The 26,690-nt window shown below is 52.4% G+C and overlaps 2 protein-coding genes across 3 annotated transcripts in view; one reads left to right on the top strand and one right to left on the bottom strand.

Annotated features, from left to right (window-relative positions):
- The window catches only part of CFAP58 (cilia and flagella associated protein 58), a 126,974-nt gene extending 125,108 nt beyond the window's left edge, over positions 1-1,866 (bottom strand). For both annotated transcript variants that reach the window (XM_038009544.2, XM_007964045.3), the window contains exon 1: positions 1,631-1,866. The gene's annotated coding sequence lies outside the window, so the exon portion shown is untranslated. The remainder of the gene's footprint in view (positions 1-1,630) is intronic.
- On the top strand, positions 1,851-26,443 carry ITPRIP (inositol 1,4,5-trisphosphate receptor interacting protein). The gene is given in 3 exon segments (XM_038009545.2): positions 1,851-2,098; positions 23,684-25,322; positions 25,325-26,443. Coding segments are annotated over 2 exon segments (1,647 nt in total). The 5' UTR covers positions 1,851-2,098; positions 23,684-23,696; the 3' UTR covers positions 25,346-26,443.
- The last annotated feature ends 247 nt before the right edge of the window (positions 26,444-26,690 follow it).

The raw sequence follows: 26,690 nt of genomic DNA, 5'->3' as shown, positions 1-26,690 counted from the left end.
TGTGGCAGGCAGAAAGTAAAGTACATATGAATATCCAAGGGAAGAGAAAAAGCATATCATGCAAACAGCATATCAAAGAGCATATCACGTTCTGAGAAGCACACGTTCCAAGAACTGCAAGAAGTTTGGTGTGGGACAGAGAGTGAGATACGAGACTGGTGAGATAAGTAGAGGCCAGTTCATGAACGACTTACATGCCAGGTTAGAACGGTGGACCTTAGAACAGACAGGAATCAATCAGATCACAGAAGGTGAAATCATCAGGTTAAAAGCAAAACGAATATAATAAATATTCCTTACATAAATATACATGGCTGGTTGGAATTTGCTGAAACTACTTTGCAGACGGGATGACAATCTCAGAGGGCATTCAAGCACTAACCTTGGCATTCCAGCACAACGCTGAACTCTTAGCCCAAGGATTACAAAGCTCAGCCCAGCGCTCTCACTTCAGAGAAATTTCCCCCATCTGCTTTGTGAAGGGTGTGAGTAATCCACCCGACCAACTTGTAGACATTTTGGAAATACATAGCTCTTTCAAGACTGTTTCCCCAGATCGCCCCCACCACCTCCAACACCCATACTGACCCCCAAAACTCTGCCATAACCTCTTATGTAAGGAAAGAATTTAAGCAGCAGTAGAAACTTGAAAATACAAATACCCTGGGCCAAAGGCCAGGGAGTCTATTTTTAGAACATTTTCTCATTGCCTGTTTATCTTTCGGACTCAGCCAAAAAGTCTTCTAGGCGAGTGTTAAAGGAAAAGACGAAAAGAAGGTGATCTGAGACCAAATAGCAGTAGCAATGGTGATCATTTTGGACAGCGTGTTCCAATTTCCCCAATGTGCCTTCACTGGCATTTGGTGCCCCCCAAAGCCGCTTAATGTAGAATTCATTCAAACCCTTCTCTGCCTTTTCCACTGATGATGGGATTTGGCTAGGTCAAAAGGAAGACAGTAGAAGTTACGGATTTCATAAACTACTAAGCTCGACCAGAACGCTGCTGCTGCTGCTCCTCCAGGCCTCAGTTGTCTGTTTCTAACATAGGGGTGGTAACACTTGATCTACCGTCACAACAGTAACCAGAAACTTCTGCGCCTGTCCGTTCTCCTTTGCGCCCGGTTAATCCCAGAGAAAAACAACCATGCGTCTGAGTATCATAAAAGTTGGGCGCAGTGGCTCACGCCTGTAATCCCAGGCGCTTCGGGAGGCCGAGGCGGGCGGATCACCTGAGGTAGGGAGTTCGAGACCAGCCTGACCAACATGGAGAAACCCCTTCTCTACTAAAAATACAAAATTAGCCGGGCGTGGTGGCGCATGCCTGTAATCCCAGCTACTCGGGAGGCTGAGGCAGAAGAATCGCTTGAACCCGGGAGAAGGAGGTTGCAGTGGGCGGAGATAGCGCCACCATTGCACTCCAGCCTGGACAACAAGAGCGAAACTCCTTCTAAAAAAAAAAAAAAAAAAAAAAAGCGAGTTATTTTAATCCTTTCAAGCTGCAAAAGAGAAAAAAGCTGGCGTTATGTCTAGAGTTATATTTTCCTCCAAGAGACTAAATAGGTGGCCCCATGAATTCCGCCACTTGTAAAACGCGCCGCAGAAAACTCTCCCAGACTTGTAAGGACTTAACTACTTCCGCTCCGCTGCTTAGAACGACTTTTAAGGGCGTCCTCCCAGGGCCCCTGTCCACTCGCTCCAGTTTACTCCAGTGGCCGATTCCGTCTCTCCCAGTCACTCTCCAGTTCTGCCGTGCCGGGGGAGTTTCTGGGGTCTCACTGGGCAGATCTTCCCGGCGGACCCTGGGCCCAACCACCAAAACCCACACGGTCCTCCTTAAGGAGCTTCCGCGGCCGCGAGTAGAGGCGGGTGTTTTGTTCTGAGGAGGAGGAAAAAGTTTTTGTGACATCCAGGAAATGAGTAACTCTGAGAGCCGGCCGCTGTAGGCCAGAAGGCGGGACCCTCTAAGTGCAGGGCCGCAAGCTCCGCCGCAGCCGCCTACAAGCTGCGGCACCCCGGCCCCCGACCCGCGCGCAAAGCCTGTGCTGGAGCCATCCTCCCGCGGCGGGGACCGGGACCGGGACCGGGACCCAGGCCAATAGTAAGTCCCGGGGCAGCCTAGTATACTAAAGGAAGAAGGGCGCGATGGCAACCGCGAACTCGGAGGAGCTGTGCGGGAGATGGCTGCCGAGAGAGGGGGCGCAGGAGGGTGTGGGGATCGCGGGCGCCTGCTCGGCCCCCGGGTGGGGGCTGACTTTGGAGACCCCCTTAAAGCGCGCGTGCCCAGGCGGGCGCATTGTCTCCCCGCGGTCACGCGTCTCGTTCCCGCCGTGCGGGGGGGATGCGTCGCAGGCGCTCGCTCCAGCTAGGCTGCGGGCAGTTCCTCCTCGAGGCGCGCGGAGCCTCGGAGCCCAGAGCGGGACCACGTTTTTGTTCGTAGTGCCCAGGTGACCCGTTACTTCTCACATCTGAGCGGAGCGCTACCGCAGAAAGAAAAGCGGAGTCGCCCTGCTCATTTGCTGCCCCCTTTTCTCCTTCCCCTTCCCTCCCTTCCTGTAAGGGAGGAATGGGAGTGAAGTTTGTTTTTTCTCGGTTCCTGGTAGTGAAGTTAGGGGGCTGCTTCAGGCCGGATAAAGTCCCCGGCGCTTCCTCTTAAGGGACTATTAGTGGACCAGACCTCACGCTGTGCAGACTTGCTCTTGAGGCTGCAAATAACTCTGCCACTTCACCCCTAACCCCACCCTCAACCCCATCCCTGTGACTTCGCCATTCTGGCTGCCAGGTGAAGACTCAAGGAGTTCCGGGGCCGGATTCCCGATCCAAAACGCTTTCTCTTTAAAAAAAAAAAAAAAATTGCCGCCGACCAGGAAGGTAAAATATTTTACGGAACCAGGCAGGGACCTCATTTTGCCTTTTGCCCTTCTCCTGGTGTGAGAAAAGCACCCTTTCACAACTAGTAGAGTACCAGATATTGGTCTCATTTCACAAATAGTAGAGTACTAGATACTGGTCGCAATCCGGACTCTGGTCTTTTGGATCTAAATTGGGGTCGCGTTCTATTTTCTTGTTTTTTTGTTGGATATGACCCAGGGCTCTTGCCTTTTACAAACCGAGTCTATCTGATTGCCAGCTAAAGTTCATCCGTGGTTGGTGCAGTTTTAGGCCCAGGTTAGCCCTGAAAATAGATTATCAGAAAAGTGGATTACTGTCTTTCCCCCTTATGAGAACAGAATAGACTGTGTTTTTGAGTCCTCTCTCCAGCCCACGTGCCTAAGTGGCTTTCATTGTTTGCTAATTGTGTGTGTTGCTGCTGCTCCAGGCTATTCTGCCTTCAGATTTTCTCCACTTGTGGGTAACCGTGAAGTAGTTACACTGACTCTCTGCTCTCCCTGGGTGCATTCTTCTCATGCTCAGTAAATCTACATTTTACATAAGATAAAGTAAGCATGTGAAATTATAGCTATCTGTTTGGCAACAAAAGGAACCCAGTTTTCGGTTTTGTTTTTTGCATGGCTCTGTTCCCAAGCTTAACTTTTCCCTTTGACATCCTGAGGTTGGGGTCCTGAAGTTGTATTTTCCGTTCATAGCTGTCAGCAGAGACAGGTGGCCGTCAACAGGAAAGAGGCTGGGCTGGGTGGCTCATGCCTGTCTTCCCAGCACTTTGGGAGACTGAGGTGGGAGGATTGCTTGAGCCCAGGAGTTCGAGGCTTAAAGCTGGGATCATTTGGTTGGAGCTAGGATCATGCCACCGCACTCCATCCAGGTGACAGAGTTGAGACCCTGGCTTTCACCTACCCCCCCACGCCCTGCTGCCCCCACCCCAAAAAATAATAACTGGGCAGGAGAAGGTGCTTTCAGAGTCCAAGACTCAGGTTCCATATTTGAAGTTGGGAGTCCGCCCCAGCAGGGATGAGGTGGCACGGCAGCCTGTGGGGCCTTAATGGAGAACCTGCTTGGGAGGGGCGGGTGCTCCAAGTGTTCTGGGAGCAGAGAAGGACTTTATTATGGATGACACCGGCCATCCTGGACCCTTCTGTCATCCAGTCTTGCTGGGGAGGAGTACAGAGCCACGAGGATGCTGAGAACTGTTCATGATAACCTCCAGGGCTGCTGCTAGGCCATTCAGTCCTTCGCATGAATTAGAATAAGGTGCTCCGTCTTGGCAAGAGGATGGGATTTGATGCCTCTTAGAAATACTGGCCTTATTTGAGTGGACATAGCCAAGCCATGTAGCTGGGCAAGTGGCATGTGAGCTGGATTTATCCTCACCCCTCAGCTAGGTGCCTTGAGCAGTACACTGCTTGGCCCACCATTCACAGCAGCCCTGATAAACAACCACTATTTAGGGCTTAACATTGGCCAGGCTTTTTTTTTTCTCCCCCCCCCAAAAGTACTTAGCCTGTATTAACTCATTTAATCCTCACAGTAGCCCTATGAGTTAGGTATTGTTAACTCCATTTTACAGATGAGGAAACTGAGGCACAGGGATGTTAAGTGTTCCGGAGCCTGGAAGGTGAGTCTCAATCACTGGACATTCATAGGCCAAGAAGCAGCTTAAGCTTAAAAAGCTAATTTAATTGGCAACCCTTGTGGGAAAGGGGGAAGAACAGTTGCCTTTTTCTTTCTTTTTCAAAGGAGGAAATACCTGTTCTCAGCCCAGGTGGAGGAAGGAGGGGAAATTCATCTGGCAGGAGGAAGAGGAGGAAAGAAAGAGGCAAAGCTGGGCCTTGATGGCTGATGGGGAGCCTGGCCCAAGAATCAAGTGACTTTCCTTAATCTCTGGGGCAGTGTGAGGTGGCAGATCCAGTTTGGGGCCTGGTATGAGGGTGATGAGTAAGTGCCCCTAGGTGTGGCTCAGAGGGAACCGGCGGTGGCTGCACGCAGGGTCTTGACCTAGGCAGACAGCGAGTGGAAGGAGGTGAGACAACTGTCCCGACCTTCCAAACCCCTGATCCCCATCTGTGGTCTCTTGCTTCCTTGTTGAAGTCCTGTTCACTCACAAATGCCCTTCCCAAGTTCATCCAGGAACCCTTCCTGAAACTCCATATCACAGCTCCATATACATGATCGCTTAGTTTCCACACCGTACAGCTGAGCGCTTAATTAACTGGAACCGAGCATTTCACTATGCCCTGTCAATAGGCACTTTAAACAAAATAGGCTTCTCATCAGTGAGGAAGTCAAGATGCCTCCTGGGAGGGGCCAGCTGGTGCCCAGCAGATTGCTCAGAGGGTGGTGTTTACCTGGATCACATCACCTGTCCCAGGGGATGGCTCTTAGCTGTGCCCACTCAGAAACCCGATTTCCATAATTTTCAGAGTGGTTTGGACTCGAGCTACTGATTGACCCTGAGAAAGCTCCCAGAAGCGGGTGTAGGAGTCAGAATGCTGATTTATTAATTTGCAAGGCGACTTTGCAAACATCACACAGACTGAATGTCATCTCTTCCCTGTGTCCTGGACAAGCCATATGCGAAACCAAAGACCAGAAGGTGGACTGCGCTTATCAAAGCTGGAGTCAGAACCAGGCAGGAGGACCATGGGGTGGGGGTGAGGGACAGTGATGTCCAAGAGTGCAGGGCTTTGTCTACCTCTGCGGCCCTCTCACCAGCAGAAAGATACCTGCCAGGTAGACTGGATACTCAGGTCAGCCTGGCTGTGGGCATCTCCTTGGCCAGTGCCTCAAGGACATTATTTCCCTGAGAAATCCTAGTAGCATTTCTCCCTTTCCTCTTTCATAATGTAGTAATTTTTTATTTTATTTACCTATTTGTTTAGTGCTTTGCAAGCATTAGCTCCCAGAGACATAGATTTGCATGTGTGTAAATTCAGTAACTACTGTACAATCTCAGGGTTGTAGAGCCAGGCAATGAGAGTAAATGCTATATGCAAATCAAGAACATCAGGTAACCTGGATGGATCAATAGAAAGCCAAGCATAGAGCAAGGATATATGGTCCCTAATCAGCATGGAGGCTGGGCCAAGGCTGGCCAGTTATTGCATCCCCTGTGTAGGCCAAGGGTGAAGCATTCCTAAAGCAGTGCCTGCTTTGGCTGCCTCAGGCAACCTGCCCTGCTCAGCTGGCCTCTTTGGATTTAAAGGGCTCTTTCTGGTCTCTGTCCAGGCCCTTCATGGCTCATCTTTAGTGAGCCGCATCTCCAGGTGCCCAGAGCCAAAGAGGTGTGACTGCACGGGCTTTGAAGTGGGGCAGACATGAGCTGAACCCTGGCTCCACCACTCAGTTGTTGGGCGTTCTCAGTAGCTGGGCAGGTGCCTTGATTCTTCAAGTCTCGGTAACATCATCAGTAAAATGGGGATGACCTTCAGGGCTGTGGGGAGGGTTGAGCCAGACAATGCGCAGAAGGCATTGAACACCATGCTTGGCGCAGACTGGAAATCTGGCCAGTGTGCGCTCTTTGGGACAGCAGAGGTCAATTGGAGGTCTGCATTCTCTGCCGACTTGGGCCCCAACTTCCCCATCAGGTCATGCTCCCTCCTCTGAGGTCTGGACAAAGGACAAGGCTGTAGGGGCCTAGACTGTCCTAGACAGGGAGGACATCTGTCCTAGACAGGGAGGACATCTATCCTCGACGGGGAGGACATCTATCCTCAGTACTCTTTCCAGCAGTTTGTTTGGAGCTGCTCGTGCTGATCTTTTGGCTGACTCTGGCAGAGGGAAAGTCAGATTTGAGGCCTGAGCTCCAACAGGCATCCAGAGAGAAAGGAAGGGTGAGGAGCTCTTCTGGGAGAGGAAAGGGGTCATTTGGGAGTGCCCAAGAGGCCTGCAGACCCCTCCTCAACAGTTTAGGACCTGTGACATTTTCCCACAGAGAGTGCATCCCCTCCATCCGTTAGGCTCACCCCGTGACATCAGTGAAATGGAAGCACCCTGCAGGTGACATCACTGTTGCTCAGGGCAACGCCTCCACCCTAAGGTGGACGGGGAGGTGAAAAATCGGCCTCAAGTGTAAGACACATGTTGAAGGGAAGAGACATAGAAGGTGTAACGTTCACAGGTATGTTTCTCAGAGACTGGGGAGAGGATGGGCCCAGTTAGCGGGAGGGTGAAGAGAAGAGAGAGGCGCTGCAGTTTCAGATCTGGGCTGTGTCTGTTGGTGGTGTGTCTTTAGGCCTTGGGTCAGAGAGCCCAGTGCTGACAGCTGCCGTCTCCTTCAGTTCTCTGAGCGGGACTCCTTAGGGGGCCTCCTGCAGCTGGAGCAGTGTTGGGGCCATCAGAAAAGTGACTTTCTATTCTTCAGCCTCCCCACAAAAGAGAGTGAGAAATAGGATACTCACATCCTTATTACAGGGGCCTCACTGATCAAGCAGCCATTGTGCATCTATGTTATGCACGGCCCGTGCCAGGGATTCAGTGGCCTTGTGGAGCCTTATGATGAAATGCACATGGAGAGGAAGAGTGTATGGAATCCACTGCCCCAAGAGGCAGGACCAACTGGAGATAGGAATCCTGTCTCACAGTTCACCTCACTCAGCTTAGCATTCCCTGTGGAATTCTAGATGAGTTAAACTAAATTCATGGAATGCTTTCAGTTGGATGTGCTTGAGATATACTTGCTAATTTGGGAGTGGAGTCAGAGGGGGCAGCCATGGATGTCCACCTTGTCCCTGGGATGGCACTGTTTACAAGGCTGAGGTCACTCAGCAGTTCTGATGCTCTTAACTTGGTGACCTGTGGTTTCTGTCACATCTTATCAGGTGATGCCTGCTGCTCCTCCTAAGCAAGGGCTGCCAAACATCAGCACAGGAGACGAAGGAGGCAGGAAAGGGAGGACTCCCTGCCCTGAAGAAAGATGAAAAACTAGATGATACAGTAGGTCTCTCTCTAGAGGTTTCAGGAATCGCCTTGTCCTTCCATTTGAAGGCGCCTGATTAAAGTTTTTGTTTTGTGCAACTAGGCATAACTTCAGGTGCTTTTCTGATGTCCGGGGTATCAGTGGCTAAAGTCATTGCCCTAATTCTTGTATGCACCTAGCTTTTTCAGGTTTATAAATGAAAATTAGAGTATCATTAACCTGCAGATTGTGATTCTGTTTACAAATCTGGTCCTGAATCCACCATTATGGATATGACATTGTTCATATAAGTAGAATGGCCTTGTAAAAAAAAAATAGTGGCTTCATTTACTGATCAAAGCCCCATTTTAGGGGTTTATACGTATTTATTTCTCCTCCTCACAACAGCCCTTCAAGGTGGGTATTATCCTAGTTTTACAGGTGAAAAAACAGACTCAGAGGGACTTGCCCCAAACGGAAAACAACAGAGAAGAGATTCGAACTTAGATTTGCTCTCTCCCAGAGCCTTAGGCTCTTTCTCCCACCTCAGGCATCTGGACACCGTAGCCCAGAAAACATACAGATGGCATAAAGAATCCCACAAAGTTTAAGTGTCAAAACTGAGAAGACAGCAAGCAGACCACCAACTCCAGGCCTGAGCCTTCTGGTCCCTTCCTGCTGTGACTCACTCTGATATTAGCAGACCTAGTGAACTTCGGAGACTCCTTCTGCCAAGAGATTCTGTGAGTGTGGCCTGAGCTATCTGAGGATGAAAGGAAGGAAAGGCTTTCCCTTCCAGCACTCAGTTTTCTTTTCTGTTTAATGGGCACAGTAACAACCAGTTCCTGATAATATTCCTAGCATTTTGCAATCCTCTACTGGAAGTCCCTAGGAAAAATACAAAGCCCCACAATTATCAAATGACTCACTTCCAGGTGCATAACACAGTGGGACGCTCACTGCCTGGGAAGAGGGGCTCAGCTTGGATGCTACCGTGGGCTACTACTGCTTTCTCTCCTTTCATTTGCCTGAAGCTGATGCAGGAGTCCCCCCAACCTTCACACCCTCCTCCTGTATCAAAGCAGCAGGGAAGGTGCTGTCATTATTTTGGCCCTGCCCACTGGTGCAAAAGCACGTGCTCATAACATACTGTTCTCATGGGAGCCGGCTTCAATAGCCTCTTAGCAGCTGTCAGGGGACCTGCCTGAAGTTTATGAACGCGTCCTTTGTTTGCTGAGACTTTGTTCCAAAGTTCCCAAGAAGGCAGGGGTGCCGCATGCCTGGGCTGGAGGGTAGGAGAGCAGGGGCTGCCTGGGTCCTACCCCTGTGTGCTGCCCCAAAATGTCCCTAATGTACTCATGCCACTTCCTGATGTTTCACCCCAACACATACCTACCTGCCAGTGTCAAGAGAGCCCTCACTCCCTTTTTTGCAGAGAAGGCTTTCCATTCCTTCTATCTCAAATAGCCCAGGCCACCCTCACAGAATCTTGGTAGAAGGAGTCTCATAAGTTCATTAGGTTGAACTCCCTGCTTCATAGCCACATTTCATCTAGATCGTCACCTACCCTCCCCTAAACAGTCCAGGCGAGGAAAGTCCACAGGTGCATGCCTAGTGTTTCACAGATACCAAGTCACTGAGCAGCACAGCTCGTGGCTTCATGGGAAGATTATAGGCTTGAAAGTCAGATAGGTTTGGATTCAAATCCTGGCTCTATGATGTTGGTGGGTGGCCTCACCTCTATGCCTCAGTCTCCTTTTCTGTAAAATGGAGATAAGTGCCTGCTTCAGAGGTTTAATGTGAGAATGATACATGTAAAGCATTGTTGCACAATGCTTAAGCCTCAATAAATGGGATGCAGTAGTTGTAATTTATTAAACCCTCCCGTGGTGTGTCAGGGCCCTGAGGCTTGTCCAGTTTTCTCCTGAAAGAAGAATTACTTCTCTGCTCCTTCTCTTACCCTGTAATCCTCTGTTTATCATCCGTTTCTACAAGAAGCTTGATCAAGAAGGGAGATGTCCACAGCACGGCAGCTGAGGGTCAGACAAACGTGTCAGGGTTCATTCCTGGTCCATTTTCTAAACGTTGGCAGTGAGTCCGCCTGCAGTTAGATGAAGGCCAGTCCAGACCAAACGGGGCTGCAGACATTTCTGTCTCCAGGGCTACGTCTGGAAGGGATTTTGCTTACATTTTCCAAGGCACTTACAACTGTTAGCACGTTGCTTTTCTGACTGCAGCGTGCCTCCCAGGAAGAAAGAACGTAGAAGTTACTTTATCTAGAGCTTCCCACTTCAATCCAGGAATTTCAAATTCCTGCTCCTGGGAATAAAGGCAGTGAGTGAGGTTCTTATCCCAATTCTAACTCCATTCATGTATTCAGCAAGCATTCATCACTATAGCATCTACCCTCTTCCAACGCTGGGTACTCAGAACCTAATGGAAGAGCTGCCAGTGTCAATGATGCCAGATTGGAGGGAGCGAGGGAGGGTGCTGCTGACCTTCCTATCCTAGGTCTCCAAACTTCCTCCTCTTCCTCTGTGTCAGCTTCTGGGGCCTTTAGAAGACAAGGAGGTGGAGGAGACCACTTAGTCATACTTCCCAGGCTTCTGGAGGAGCTGCAGGGATGTCGTTCACCCACTTCTTCCCAGAGGACTCCTTAACATGCAACTGTGACGATTTAACAAATCCAAAGGGAGACCCAACCATAGCACCAGTGCCAGTGCCAACAGCAGTATCATTACCAAGCCCTGCTGAGTGACTGTGAGATGGTCCACAAGGCCGTAAATTGGACACTATTGCCATAGCAAGTGGTAGAGCCAAGATTCAAACCCAGGCCATCGGATTCCAGAGTTTGACTCCTTAGCAATGGTTTTCTAAGCCTCTGCAAACTGTTAAGCTCTTCTTAGCTGATGAGCTTTGGGCTGTTTCTTTCTCGATGACCTTAGGAGTGGAAGTGAGCCCATGTGAACTCGATACTATCAGTGGCTGATACTATCAGTTGCTGCCCACCTCAGTCTGACTGATACACATATGAGTGTGGGTCCATGCATTCAGCAGGCATTATTTGGACACCTACTGGGTGCCAGCACAGCCTCGGTGGAGCACCCACATCACACCTTATTGCTCTGTCCCTGTGGCTAGAAAATGATGTCATAGTAGGGTTGTTTTGTGCAATTCGTAGGGAGTGTGACTCTGAGTCGTCATAGGTAGTTCTGGGAGCAATTTTGCTAACTGTTCCTAGCCTTACCATGTGGGCCCTCTGCTTTCCAGAGAGGAGGAGGACTGGTTTGCTCTGACTAACTGGTGTAGGAGGGTTGGCAGAGGCCCGGCTCTATTGTTCAGCCCAGATCCCTGCAGCAGAGCATAAGCAAAGACGCTCTTAATTTTTTTACAGCTGGTTTGGCCTCCCCTTTGTCTTTGTGTCTGTTACTGTTCCCCTTTATTGAGATGAAAGGGGTTTTTAGATCTTTTCAGGGAGAGTGTGCGTGTGCGTGCGTGCGTGTGTGTGTGTGTGTGTGTATGCGTGCAGGAGGCCCACAGCGCTTCCCTTCCTCTCCCCTCCCCGCCCTCCCCAGCCCAGCTGGGGCCCAGGCTTTGTGTCAGGTACCGCCTAAGCTGCAGGGGACTCGGGTAGAAGAACAGTCTGGGATTTCTTTCGCTGTGTGGGGCCCAGAATCTCAGGAAGCCAGGACGTGGGTAAGAGATCAGTGGAGTGGGGAGGCTGTGGTGGGGAACAAGCCTTTCTGAGGCCATGGACAAGGCCTTGGAGGGTTCATCCTCCCCCATCTCCTAGAGGCAGGGTGTCTTTCTAAGCTGGGCTGTCTTTGTTCCCATCCAGGGGTCAAAAGGAAGGTGGCTGCTGGGTGCTGGCCCTTTATTTAATTCCATCCATCCTAGTTTCTCGGTGAAAGGGGGAAAGTGGGAGGGGGCGGGGAGTGGCCAAAGGGAGGGCTTTGTTCCCTCCTTGTTTTCCTTTGTGTTTACTCTCGGGTTCTGTTCCAGTCCCTTCCCCTTTCCACTGAGTCAGTGTGTCTGCTGTTGTGCGGAGCCTGCGTCTACGCGTGCAGCCTCCCCTCCCTGCCCCACCGAGAAAGTGTGGTTTTGCCTGAATGTTTGTGGCTCTGCTTGGAGGCAGGGGGTGTGAGATCATGGGGTGGAGACAGAAAAAGGGGACGACTCTTGGGGAACTCTGGCATGTCCTGCCCTGAGGTGGGTATTCATGCTGTCTCCAAACCAGCACCCTGTGGGTGAGATGCAACCACAGGGCTAGGGGAAATTCGGAGGAATACGAGCCCAGACCAAGCCAATGTAGGACAACGGGAAGTGGTGAGGGCACATTGGTGGGACTGTGATTCAGGCATAGAAACCGGAGGTGGGAATCCTGGTGGCCAAGGGAGACCTTCCCCCGCAGGCTGGCTGTGGGAGATGCATCCTTCCTGCGAGTGGCGGGCATTTGTGGGGAGCTTTCGTGTGAAAGTAGTGCCTCCAGTGCATGGTGTCAGCTGTGGGCCCCCAGGATAGTGTGTGTCCTTAGCACGGAGCACAGGTCTATGCCAGTTGCTCAGGGGAATGCAAAGACAAACAGGACCCTGCCCTCGCCCTGGAGGAGCTCACAGTGAGGAAGGTGATGGGGCAAGACAAGGACAGAGGCAGCCGTTGGGCACACCAGGGTGACACGGGACCTGGAGCCAGGCTGTTGTGCGACCTTGGGCGCATTGCCCCACCTCTCAGCGCCTTGGGCTCCTGCCAGGGACGTGAGGCTCCTGGCCCCCTCCCCCGGGGTTGCTGCATGGGTTAAATGCAACAACTCAAAGATAGAGACACATGGGACCAGCCACGGTCGGGTGCCTGCTGTGTGCCGGTGCATCTACAGAACCACCTGACCTACATGAGGGGCCTGGCTGCACTTAGTGAGGCCTAATTCCTATGTCCCGCTCCCTCCCCTGTTCTTCTATCCCTTAGAAGAAAGGGATTTGTCTTGGGATCCTGGAAGGCTCCTTGGAAGTGGTTTCTGAGATGGGCTTGCTGTGAGGTCAGTTGGGTAGGGTTTTGGCCAGCACAGAGGTGAAGCATGGATGTTTCCGGGAATGGTGGGGAGGTGCAGGAGGTATCTGGGGGACAGGAGATGATCCGAAGTGGCCGGGCCAGGCAGACAGGGCACCGAGAGGACTTCTGAGGCTGGTTGGGCCAGGCCTTGAACATTCTTAAAGCGCTGACTTGTGTCCCATGGAAACAAGACTCCATTGAAATGGGGAGGGGAGACGTGTAGGGTTGGGGAGCTAACTGGGGGTTTTGGGGTGTTAGGGAGAGCTCAGACAAGCTGACCCCAAAGGCCTATGCTGGCCAGTATGTGAGAGAGATTCCATTTCACATGGAATCCCCGGGTTTTGGCGCAGAGCAAAGGCCAGGTCAGAGGTGGCTGGCGAGACTGGAGATACTCCAACAAAAAGGAAGGTCAGCAAGGGGAGCTGGCTGGGATAGAGGAGGGTGCATCACAATTTGAGCCTGCAGTAGTCTCCTGAGGTGGCCACAACAAGTTGCCACACACCGGGAGGGCTTAAGACAGCAGGCATTTATTTTCAGAGTTCTGGAGGCCAGGATCAAGGTATCAGGGCCACACTCCCTCCGGATACCCCAGAGGAGAGTCCCTCTTTGCCTCTTCCAGCTCTTGTTGGCTCAGGTGACCCTCAGCTGTAGCAGCATCACTCCCATCCCAGCCTCCATCTCCCCTCACCTCTCCTCTGTCTCTCTCTTTCCTGTCACTTCATAAGAATACTTGTCATTGGATTTAAGGCCCACCCAGGTAATCCAGGATGATCTCACTTCAAGATCCTTAATTTAATTACATCTGCAAAGACCGTTTTCCCAAATTAGGTCACATTCATAGGGGCTGGGGACTAGTGCGAGGACGTATATATTGAGGGCTGCCATTCAACCCACACAGTTGAATGTATCTGGGATGCCCTGGAGGGGATGAGTGGGAGAAAAGGAGGTGTGAGCCAGAGTTCAGGGGTTGCAAGGGAGCCCCCTCCTTGTCTCTGCCACTGTTTTACTCCTTGTAATCTCTTCTCACTGTCCTCTCCACAACCCAGCCATAGAGATCAGGCCTTTGTCTGTCTGTCTGTCCCAAGATGCTGAGATTTCTGTGATGTCCTGCTGGGGGAGGCAGGCAGAGTGGCTGGACGGAGGGACACTCTGTCCTTCCTGGGACAGGATGGCTTCCCTGGCTTCTCCATCTGCTCAGCCGGCGGAGGAGCGGGAACAGGAAGGATGTGGCTCGCCCACCCAGAGTCAGCAGAGTCCAGCCCTCTGTCCTTCCTGTGCCTCTGCTGGCTGGCAGACCACCCCCATGACCCAGTCCTGAGGATAGAGTTGGCATCCTGGTGACTTTTTGAAACCGCTCCCTCTTCTGAGAGTGGGCCTTCAGAGCATGTAATGCTTTGGACGGGTGTGAGCAGCACGTCCTGTGAGTGCAGCCAGCATGCTCACGTGCAGACAACAGAGGCTCGCTGGAGCAAACAAAGCAACTCCTGCCCCGTGTGTCCTTCCCCGCCGGCTCGGCGGTAGGGCCACCTCAGGTGGGCACTGGGCTGGAGCCCTCCCCTCTCTGCTCTCTGTCCTGCTGCCCCACCTCACCAAGGTCCAGACTGACCCCCGGGTGCTTCTGAGCCCAGCATCCCGGTCAGGCAGTCTGGGCTCTCCCCTGGGTTAGGGAGGGACAGTCAGGGCTCCTGGGGCCCACAGACCTTACTCTAATACCAAGTGCTCCTTAGTGCGGCACCATTAGGCCTTTTGGCTTAGGTGAGCCTCTGCTGTCCGCATGTGCACACACTGGCTGGACTCAGGGGGTGCCCGGTCCCACCCACCCAAAGCATTAAGTGTCCTCAAGGTTCACTCTCGGAAGAGGGAGGGACTTAGAAAAAGTCATCAGGATGCCAACACAACAAAGCCTCTTTCTCTTTTCTTCTAGTCCTTGCAGAGGCCATGGGGAAGGAAGAAAATCTGCTCTGGCATTTACACTAAGCTCCTACAAGGCCTGGCACAGAGTCAGCCCTCATAAGTGCTGGTTAGGATTATCCCAAGTGTGATTGCTGTGGCCAACGAGGAGGCACAGGAGTAGAGTCAGGCCTAGGTTTGGGGAGAAAGGTGGAGCCGGTATTTCAGGGAGTCATGGACTCAGAGGAAATAGTGGGTTTGCTGAGCAGTTGCTGATGGGGTAGGAGTAAGGAGAGTCCCAGGTTAGGGGTTACCTTGAGGAACGCTTCATGGGGGGTTGCAGACCATAGCCCACAGGCTCTGGGTGGTCACTAACATATTTTATTTCATTTTCTTTTCTTTTCAAGACAGGGTCTCACTGTGTCACCCAAGTTGGAGTGCAGTGGCACTATTTCAGCTCACTGTGACCTCCGCCTCCTATGCTCAAGCGATCCTCCCACCTAAGCCTCCTGAGTAGCTGGGGCCACAGGCATGGCTCACCACGCCCAGCTAATTGTTTTATATTTTTGGTAGAGACGGGGCTTCACCATGTTGCCAAGGCTAGTCTCGAACTCCTGAGCTCAGGCGATCCATCTGTCTCAGCCTTCCAAAGTGCTGGGAATTACAGGTGTGAGCCACTGCACCCAGTGTTGCGCACGTGGTTTTTAAAGAATTTTTGAAATAGCAGCCAACATTTAAAAATGAGAGGATTTTGATAAAGTCCAGATTAGTGGCTTTTCTTAGGGAAAAAAAGATCTTGCCATTCCGGGTGCACAGAATGTGTGGCACGGGGACTCACCCCTTCAGACGAAGCATGTGCCATCCAGTTGACTAGTGTCCCCTCCTCTCACTGTCCACCACAGCCCTGCTCATTTTCCCTGCGGGCTGGCCCTCCCAGACACTTGATTTTACAACCCAGGTCCTCGAGACAGGTGTCTGGAGAGAGGAAGGGAAGGAGCCCAGTGGCCACAGGGTGGCAGGTCTGGGGAAGGTGAGCTGGCCAACATGATGGTCCTGCTCAGTGGGAGAGGGCTCAGGTGACTGCACGGGGTCAGGGCTGCAAGGATGCCGAGAAGAAGAGGAAGCGCGGCAAGCCCAGAGCTGCAAACGCACCCTTTCCACCTACTTTCTCAATGATTTTTTGTTGGTCCTCTTCCTTCCTCTTTCCTCACTTCCTTTATTTGCCTGTCCCTCCCTTCCCTTCCAGGACCCACCCTCCAGCCCCAGTCTGCTCAACCGCCCCCCTATATTCCCTCTCCTGTCCCCATTTGGAATGCAAGTGAAGAGGGACCCAGCCAGAGATGCCCTGGTGGGAGCAGCTCTGAGGCCTTGCACTTGCTGGGATAAGGCCTTTCTCCTCTCCCACTGTCCTGGAAGGATGGGAGCCAATCAGGCTGAGCATTGACACATTCAGAGCCAGTGTTACTGAGCCATTTGTGCTGTGTCCTCTGTCCTGAGTTAGGCAACAAGGAGGGAAGAGAAGGGGCTCATTCAGTTTTCCATCAGTCCCTTGAGGGGGTGGAAGGAGACCAGAGGGAGGGGCAGACTCAGCCTAGGTGCTGCTCACATTCAGTCATGCACTGCAGACTCAGAAATCCTAGAGGCCACCCAGTGACCTTCCCAGAACATCAGTCTCTTCATCTGTAAGAGTTTTAATGCGACTACCTAAATGAGGTTGTGACAGTTAAATGACAAAACACATGCAGAGTACTTAGCATCCTGCCTGGTATCGGGTACCTGCTTCGTAAATGGCTAGTCATGAAAACATCTTCAGCTTTCACCACCCTTCCCCTGTTCTGTGCTGGAATCACTGCCAGGTGCTCCCTGGGAGGGTCCATGGGATGATGCCCAGCCTGCCTCTTCCACTCCACCCACCCTCCAGGCCTAGCATGTCTCCTCTTGAGGCCTCAGTTTCTACCTCTGTAAAAATAAAGGAACCCAAATTCAACTCTGTATTCTGACTTGCTTAAATTTTTGGCTTGCTTTTTCCCCAACAACTGTGTACCTCATAAGCTGGGGCTGAGAAACTGCAGCACAAGGCCAGGATACAGTAGGAGTTCAGCCCAAACTCATGGCAGTCTGGGTCTCCCTTGGCTCCTTCTTTCTTGGAGGACCCAGAACCTAGAGAGTGAAAGGGAACCAAGTCACCCCCAAGGCCTGGGCTAAAAGCGCCTTCCCCTGCCATCAGCCAGTCCTTTATTCCATTTCGTAAAGGAAACCTATCAGCTGCTCCTTGTGACTCTGAACGTGACGCCAGGGCCAGGCCTTCTTTTGCTGTTGTAATTAGCAGAGCTAATTGCATCTGTCAGGCTGCGTGCTGGGCAAGCCCTTGGCAATTTCCAGGGTGTGGGCTGCTGCAACACTGCAGGAGCCCCACCCTCCTACCCAGAGGATGCCTGGTTTGGGAAGGGATGGTTCTCAGACATGAGCGGGCATTAGAATGGCCTAGAGGGCTTGTTGAGACACAGATGCTGGGCCCCAGCCGTGGAATTTCTGATCAGCAGGTCTGAGGTTGCCTGTGAAAATCTGCATTTCTAACAAGTTGCCAGGTGGCACTGTTGCTGCTAAGCAGGTTGAGAACCACTGTCCCAGAGGGAATACCGGGCGGCCAAGAAAATGGGTCCTGGAAAGTAGGTGGAAAGGGTGCGTTTGTGGCTCTGGGCTTGCCGCGCTTCCTCTTCTTCTCGGCATCCTTGCAGCCCTGACCCCTGCTGCTTAAGGCTATGGTCAGCCAACTCTCGGTGGGAGGAGGTGGGCAGTGGGGCAAAAGTGGTGTGATGAACAAGTTGTGGGGCCGGACACAGGCTCCTACTCTTCCTGGTTGGTTGTAGGAATTCTGTCTGGAAGGAGAGGAGGAGGTGAAGGTGGAGCCAAGGGGTTGCACACCGACATCTCCCCAACAGGTGAGGGCAAGGAGAGCAACAGACAAGGAGAGGCCCTCAGAGAACAGGAAGGAAGCTCCCTCCCTCCTCTGCATTTTGCAGCCTATAGCTCAAGTGCCTTTTGTGCCCCACATCTCATTCTGTCTGGGGACTCCATACGTAGTGGCTGTCTACCTTCCCGCGTGGATTGTAATGCTTTTGCTACCGGGGGTCAGGCCATACTCATCATCGCAGGCCCTGAAGCGTCCAGCATGTTCCTCGATCTCAGTATGTGCTCCGTACATGTAGCACAGTGGAAAAACTTGAACTTTGCTGGCAAAGACAGAGAGAATGAGCTTGAATCTCAGCCCAGCTATGGCTTTTCTAGTCCTGTGGCTAGAAAATGACTTCGTCTCTTGGGCTTTGGTTAACCCATCTGCAAAACGGGGATGGCACCCACCTCTTAGAAGGTTACAGTGGTCAGTGTGTGCAGTGCCCAGTACATCCTAGTGAGGGCTTGAGAAAGGGGAGAGCTATGGCTGTTAGACAATGCTTTGTGGTGTTTACTGGATTAAGCGATGGTGGGGAGTGCTGCAGGCTCTGGGGGACCCAGGAGTGAGGGACCTCAGTGAAGGAAGGAAGCCGTCTTGGATTTCCCCCAGGGTCTTGGCTTCTGGCCAGCCTCAGAGTAAGGGTCTGAGTAAACCACTGGTCCTGGCCAGCCACCTGCAGCCCTCTGTCCGGACCACCCAGAAGCTTCCGTCTTCCCTCAGCCCCTGTCGCCCCGTGACCCCAGCATTGCCAGGCTAATTTTAGCTGTGAACTGCATGGGCTGCCCCTCTCTGCGGACAAGGGCGGAGGTGGAGAGGAATTCAGCAGGCTTCCTGCTGGCTTCCTGGCAAGCAGACAGAAAAACCACCCGCCAAGTGACACAGGTTTATTCTCAAAGCCAAACCCGCCAGCTGATGTCTCAGACCACAAGTGTGGGAGAGCCTGGTAGAGGTGAGAACTTTGGGCCAAGGCAGAGGTGGACATCCTTGGAATTGGGAGTAGGGTACTCTTTGGGGAGGCATGTGCTGGTATGTGCAAGTACATGCACACATATACACATATCCATGGTTTGTGAGAGGCTCCTCACTACCCGTCCTGTATCAGAATGTCAGAATGCCCTGCTTCCTTCCCTTTTGTGGAGAAGTCAACTCTATACAATATTTGAAGGGATTTATTCTGAACCCATCTGAGTGACCAAGGCGTGAGGCACAGTCCCAAGAGATCCTGAAAACATGTGCCCCAGACAGTTGGGTTACAGCTTGATGTTACACATTTTAGGGGGACAGAAGTTACAGGCAGGCCAGGTGCTCACGCCTGTAATCCCAGCACTTTGGGAGGCCGAGGCAGGCAGATCACTTGAGGTCAGGAGTTCGAGACCAGCCTGATCAACATGGTGAAAACCTGTCTCTACTGGAAATACAAAAATTAGCTGGGCATGGTGGGGCACACCTGTAGTCCCAGCTACTCAGGAGGCTGAGGCAGGAGAATTGCTTGAACCTGGGAGGTGGAGGTTGCAGTGAGCTGAGATCACTCCACTGCACTCTAGCCCAGGTAACACAATGAGACTTACTCCCCCACCACCCCCCCCCCAAAAAAAAGACAGAAGTTACAGGCAGACATTCATCAATGCATGTGTAAGGAATATGTTAGTTTGGTGTAGAAAGATGGGACAACTTGAAGTGAGGGCAAGGAGTGACTTCCTGATCACAGGTGGATTCAAAGATTTTCTGACTTGGCAGTTGGTTGAATGAGTTAAGTAAGTTATTATCTAAAGACCTGGAATCAGTAGAAAGGAGTGTCTGGGATAAGGGACATGCAGACCACGGTTCTTACTATGTAGATGAAGTCCCAGGAAGCGGATTTCAGAGAGAGGAGATGGTACGTGTCTGTCAGACCTAAAAAGGTGCCAGACTCTTAGTTAATCTCTCCTGGATCAGGAAGAGACCTGGAAAGGGAAGGAAACTCTGTACAGAATGTAGATTTTCCCGACAATAGACAGCTTTGCAGGGCCATTTCAAAATATGTCAAAGAAATTATATTTTGGGGTAAAATACTTTGATTTCTTTCAGGGCCTGCTATCATGTGATGCTATATTGCGTTGAAATTTGGTATCTTATTGCTACAGAGTCTGTTTTGTCACTCTTAGCATCTCTGTTTTAATGTTAATGCTGGTCAGTTGTGCCTGAATTCCAGAGGGAGGAGGGTATAATGGGGTTTGCTGGCTCCTCCTTCCCATCATGGCATGAACTAGTTTTTAAGGTTTATTTTGGAATCCCCTTGGCCTGCAGGAGGTTCTTCTGACCCCTGGGGTCCCCAGGGCGGTGTCTCTATGACTGGGTTTGGGAGGAGGAAGTAGCAGAGGCTTCAAACTGAGCCCCATCTAGTGGGCCCTGAGCGGCCACAGCCCTATTCTCTGTCTCAGCCTGTCCTATCCCATAGGGTGCTGTAGACAGAGCCAGCCTGTGCAGAGTTTAACAAGGAGCCAAATGACAGCTGGGATCGGATCTGGGGAAGTGGGAAGATGGTTTACATCAGAAAGTGAGTCAGAGGGAACCCCTGACCTGCAGGAGGATCCCAGGCTCTGAAGTCTTCTCCCCTTTGCTGGGGGCCAGGGCGGACTCAGGGGTGTGCCAAGAAAGAGAAACAGCAGCGGAACATCTTGTGCTTTCAGAGCACTTTTGAGCGTGTGTTTACTCCCCGCGCCTGGGGCTCGGGCAGGGCTGCTGTGCTCAGCAGGTGAGAAAGCAGAAGCAGGTGGATGCTGAGGAGAAGGAGCCTGCCCTGTGCCAGGCACGGTGCTAAGCACCCAAGGTATATGCTCTCACTCGCCTTTCCCAACACCCCTGTGAAGGAGGGAGTGTTACTGATTCCTTCTCACCGGGAAAGCGTGGGAGCGCAGAAGCTGCGTGATCCACTCATAGTCACTCAAGGTTAGAACACAGGTCTGCTGGGGCTACAGCCCAGGCCCCCTTTCCTTGCAGTCCTTCCCCGGGCTGGTGCCGTTTCCCTGGTGCTTCTGTTGAGTCTTGTCTGTAATCCTACAATTATCAGTGCTACTATTCGCTGCCTACCTCCTGCCAAAGTTCCGTGTAGGGGCGTCTGCGGCACACTCCACCCTGAACCCCAGCAGGCAGGGTCATCTGCATATTTCCATTCCATCACAGTTTCTTTTATAAGAAAACTTGCTCAGGGGCAAGCCTGTTGCCGAGCGCTTTACATGCATTATCTCGTTCAAGCTTTATAACAGCAGATATGATTATTCTCATGTTGCAGATGAAGAAACTGAGGTTCTGAGAAGTGGAGTGATTTGTTCGAAGTCACCTCCAGTAGGTGCACATACTAGGTTCTGACCCAGTCTGTCTCCTCTCGAGTCTATCCTCTTTTCCCCTTGCACACAGAGTTGGTCCCTTCAGTTGGTTTGGAGTTCTGAACCTTGCCTGCGCCAATACAAGGAGGCTCTTACAGCTCTTCCTCCTCTGGCAGGAATGAGGATGTAGCAAGTAGCACCGTGAAGTGTGGCGTAGACACAGGGAGGGTTCCCAACCATAGGGCTTGCCCACGGCCCCACTCCCCTGTTCGTGGCATCCTGCCCTGAGTTGACACGGAACTTGGGTAGGTGGTTGTCTGGGCTATTACTGTGACTGGTCAAGGCCCATTGTGTCCAAAGGTGGCTGCCTGTGATCCAGGTGCCTTGAAGGACCCTAAAACCCCCAAATTATCTCCTAACTGGCTGCTGCCTGATATTCTGCTATGAGTACTCTCCACCTTTGTGTTAATATTCTCACCCATGTTAATCACTCAGCCTTGCAGTTAGTTATGCCTTGGACCCTCCCTGACAAAACTTTCTGTTGATGTTTGTCGAATGTAGAAACCAAGCTGACCTGTTTCTGCCACTGTCCAGCAAGCTGCTCCTTGGCTTGGGGAAGGAAAGCTGGCTCGCTGCCCCTTGCACTTTTTCCTTACCCCACCCACCTTGCAGTGTGACTTCCTCCACTTTATCCTGTCCCCGCTTTCCTCCTCCAGTGGAAACCTGCAAGCACGTCAGAGCTCACCTCTGAGGCCCACACTGAGAATCCTCAGGGTGGAGGACGGACCTTCTCCACTCCCCAACCCTTTTGGTTCCTGCAGACCTGTCCAGTTGTGTATGGGGTGGAATGTCTGAGTCACATCTGAGCAGCAAGCTTTGTCTAGGCATGACCAGCAGCCAACTCAGTCCATCTCCATCCTGCCACTTGCCAGGGACAACCTGCAGAGGTATCTACCTGGAAACAAATCCCTGTCCTAGGCACCATTAGGACAAGAATTTCATTGTGCAAATTCCAGGTCAGGGGCTCAAGCCAAAGGGAATGGGGCTCAGGCTGGCACAGTAGCTCTTATCAGCCAGTGCTGGCGTGCACCAGGGCGTGGTACGAAGAGCCCTGTGCTCTCCACAACCTCAGGACCTCAACTGATTTGCATTTGGCCATTTGCTTCCTTCACGGAGGTCCCAAGCAAGGAGGGGGGTAGTTTCAGTGTGGAAATAGCAGATTGTTAAGGCCCAGGGTTCCTCCTGAGGAGAGGAGAGGGTGTAAGTAACGCTTGCAGCATAAGACAGTGCCTCTCAGATTTTTATATGGGTGGTATGAAAATGTGGATTCCGATTCAGTAGGTGTGGGTGGGGCCGAGATTCTGCATTGCTAACAAGCTCCAGGAGATAACTGCAGCTGCTGGTCCATGAACCACACTTTGATTTGCAAAGATTGTAGGGATTAGCCTTTCTCCAAAAGTCACTTGAGGCTTAAAAATTCACTTATCCTAGGGGAACAGAGTGCCTCCTTTCACAACTAAGAAGTCAGATTTAAAGTTCAGATGCCTGGTGAGAAGAAACTAGTGACTCTTTGCTCTCTGGTCGTCACCAAGATTGTCCTGGGGAAAGACAAAAGCCAGGAGAGTGTGTCTGAATTTGGGGTAAGCTCTTCCAGGTCAGAGGGAGATGTTTACAGAAGAGGAGGATAAGGGCTCAAATCTACTTCCGAAAGTTATTGTTCAGTGAATATGTGCTATGCACTGGTCACTGGGCCATGCAGTTTGCAGGTATCATTGCATCTATCAGTACCGTGACCCTGTGAGATACTATTGCTTTCCCCTTGTGCAGTAAGGAAACCAGGGCTCAGAGAGGTGTGTTAACATGCCCAGCGTCACACAGCTATTCAGTTAACAGTGCTGGTTTGGAACCTAGCCCTTTCTCCCTTAACCACTAGGCTTTACTGTATTGCAGGAAGATGACATTCACTTGGGAGAGAAGGGGATATTTTATTCAGGACTATTTTGATTTCAAGTGGTGGAAAGGCCACTCAAACTGACTTAAAAAGGGTTTCTTTAGTATGACTAAAGAGCTCAGACAGCAATGCCTTCAAGCAGAGCTGAGTGTGGGGAGGGGGGTTCTGCTTTCCCCTATGTTGGTGTCTTTCTTAGGTGGGCTCCCTTCGCGAGAGCCCACTGCAGGTATAATCCTGTTCCCTCAGCAACCTAGCAACCAAACTAGCAACAGGATGAGTTTTTCTTCCAGTTGGGCCCAACACACCCTATATGTGTCTCTCATTCGTCTGAATTGGATCAAATGCTCACCCCAGAACCAATCCCTCTAGCTGTAGCTGGGCGGCAGAATGTCTGATTGTCTTGGGCCTGGGTTTTGAGCCCATCCCAGGAGCTTGGAGGTGGGTATATCCTCACCCTGGCCATAAGGACTGGTAGGAGAAAAGGGTTGGTCCCCAGGAACAGTGCGGTGCTGCTGCCATCCAGGAATGTCTGGGTAGGACAAAAACAGATGTCTACCCCAGGGTAGGCCTTTGGGGCTCTTCCATGGCTAGACTGAAGCTCTTGAGGCAGCCGCAGGGAGCTCTTGATGGGTTAGGTGGGAGAACTGAGACCTTAATCAGCCCTGAGGGGCTGAGGTTGATGCGGGTTCCAGGGACGAAGTGGCATTGAGGGAAGTTTGGTGTAACCATCTGTCTCCCTCTGTTCCCAGGAAAGCTCCAACCATGGCCATGGGGCTATTCCGCGTGTGTCTGGTGGTGGTGACGGCCATCATCAACCATCCGCTGCTCTTCCCGCGGGAGAACACGACAGTCCCTGAGAACGAGGAGGAGATCATCCGCAAGATGCAGGCGCACCAGGAGAAGCTGCAGCTGGAGCAGCTGCGCCTGGAGGAGGAGGTGGCTCGGCTGGCAGCTGAGAAGGAGGCACTGGAGCAGGTGGCGGAGGAGGGCAGGCAGCAGAATGAGACACGTGTGGCATGGGACCTCTGGAGCACCCTCTGCATGATCCTCTTCCTGATGATCGAGGTGTGGCGGCAGGACCACCAGGAGGCGCCCTCACCTGAGTGCCTGGGCGGTGAGGAGGATGAGCTGCCTGGGCTGGGGGGCGCCCCCTTGCAGGGCCTCACCCTGCCCAACAAGGCCACGCTTGGCCACTTTTATGAGCGCTGCATCCGGGGGGCCACGGCCGATGCAGCCCGTACCCGGGAGTTCCTGGAAGGCTTCGTAGATGACTTGCTGGAAGCCCTGAGGAGCCTCTGCAACCGGGACACCGACATGGAGGTGGAGGACTTCATTGGCGTGGACAGCATGTATGAGAACTGGCAGGTGGACAGGCCACTGCTGTGCCACCTTTTTGTGCCCTTCACACCACCCGAGCCCTACCGCTTCCACCCAGAGCTCTGGTGCTCCGGCCGCTCAGTGCCCCTGGATCGCCAGGGCTACGGCCAGATCAAGGTGGTCCGCGCTGACGGGGACACACTGAGCTGCATCTGTGGCAAGACCAAGCTTGGGGAAGACATGCTGTGTCTCCTGCACGGCAGGAACAGCATGGCGCCTCCCTGCGGCAACATGGAGAACCTGCTGTGTGCCACAGATTCCCTGTACCTGGACACGATGCAAGTCATGAAGTGGTTCCAGATGGCCCTCACCAGAGCCTGGCACGGCATCGCCCACAAGTACGAGTTCGACCTGGCCTTTGGCCAGCTGGACAGCCCGGGGTCCCTGAAGATCAAGTTCCGTTCAGGAAAGTTCATGCCCTTCAACCTGATTCCTGTGATCCAGTGTGATGACTCGGACCTGTACTTTGTCTCCCACCTTCCCAGGGAGCCCTCTGAGGGCACCCCAGCCTCCAGCACAGACTGGCTCCTGTCCTTTGCTGTCTATGAGCGGCACTTCCTCAGGATGACACTGAAGGCGCTGCCCGAGGGTGCCTGCCACCTCAGCTGCCTGCAGATAGCCTCCTTCCTGCTTTCCAAGCAGAGCCGCCTGACCGGCCCCAGTGGGCTCAGCAGCTACCACCTGAAGACGGCCCTGCTGCACCTCCTACTCCTCCGGCAGGCGGCCGACTGGAAGGCGGGGCAGCTGGATGCTCGTCTGCACGAGTTGCTCTGCTTCCTGGAGAAGAGCTTGCTAGAGAAGAAGCTCCACCACTTCTTCATCGGCAACCGCAAGGTGCCTGAGGCCATGGGACTCCCGGAGGCTGTGCTCAGGGCTGAGCCCCTCAACCTCTTCCGGCCCTTCGTCCTGCAACGAAGTCTTTACCGTAAGACACTGGACTCCTTCTATGAGATGCTCAAGAATGCCCCAGCGCTCATTAGCGAGTATTCCCTACATGTCCCCTCAGACCACGCCAGCCTACCCCAAAAAGCTGACGTCTTGTAGAGCATGTGGGACCCTGGAGCTAGGATGAGGGCATCCCTCACGCTTACACCCCTGGTGGCATCTGCCAGCCCTGTTCTGGGGACAAGGCAGGCTTTCGTGGGAGCCGTGCTCAGCCTGCCAGGAAGCCAAGCCCTACAGTACAGAGGAAACAGAATTTCAGCGGGAAGCTGGTTTGCTTTCATACCATTGGCATCTGTTGGTAAAGCTGTTATTTGGGTTTAGGGACTGATCCCTTGCAGTTTACTTCTGGATCACCATGAATGGCCAAGATGGTGGCAGAACATGCTGTGGACCCTGAGTTAGAGACAATGCAAATGTTGGATTGGGTGTAATTCTTTTTGCATCCCAGATCCAGTCTGTACTTGAATATGAGCAGAGGATCTACAAGAAGGCTGACAGGGAACCGTGTTAAGACCCAGCACCGCTATTCCCAGGAGCCCCTGGCCTGACCATCTTGCAGCCAAAGCACTAACAGGGACAGGTGTGGGAATGTCCACCTTTGATCCACATCCTGCACAATAGTGGTCCCGCCATGGCTGCCACTTTTTTATACTATTTGGAGAAAAGACCTTGTATAAATTCGAGGCCCAAGTGACTAACGTCTCTGTCACACGGAAATGGGTACTTGGTGGCATAGAGAAACCCAGCCACTTTTTCAGCTATGCTTCTCACTCAGGTGCACCCCCTTCTGCTGTCCTTTCCCCAACGTACTGGATCTCAAGCATGGTGGGTGTCATTTGCCACACTGAATGCCAGCTCAGCAGCCCTGCACCTCTCTTTATTCTCTCCAAAGCTGGTCTCTCTGACTCTCATTGTGGTAGGGGAAGGACGGATGCTAAAGGTAGAAGCTGACCTGGAAAAAGCGACATACAGGGTGACTGTGGCAAAGAACAGCTGGAAAAGAAGCTCTATCACTTCTTCATTGGCAACCGCACGGCGCCTGAGGCCGTGGCACTCCCAGAGGCTGTGCGCGGGGCCAAGCCTCTCAACCTCTTCCGGCCCCGCGTCCTGCAGCGAAGTTTCTACTGTAAGACAGTGGACTTCTTCGATGAGGTGCTCCATCTCCAGGTCTGGTTCAGGGGGATCAGGAAGCCTCTGCTCCACCTGTGGCTTCACTGGCCCTTTGAGATTTTCTCTCACCATCACTTCAGTTACCCTTGCAGGGAGCCAGGGTCAAGAATACACCTGTGTTCTCCCTCCAGGGTTTCAGCCGGCCTTGCCTTCCAGAGAGCATAAAAAAACTGGACAGGGGTGCCCAGTTCCCCCATAAACTGAAGGAAGGAGATCCTTCCCCCATTCCTAGGAGTTCTCTCAACCAGCCTCAGAAAGCTTGAG

The sequence above is a fragment of the Chlorocebus sabaeus genome, chromosome 9 (assembly GCF_047675955.1).
Source record: "Chlorocebus sabaeus isolate Y175 chromosome 9, mChlSab1.0.hap1, whole genome shotgun sequence".
NCBI classification, from domain to species: Eukaryota; Metazoa; Chordata; class Mammalia; order Primates; family Cercopithecidae; genus Chlorocebus; species Chlorocebus sabaeus.
The sequence above is the reverse complement of the archived record's forward strand: the minus strand, read 5'-3'. Positions and strand labels throughout refer to the sequence as shown.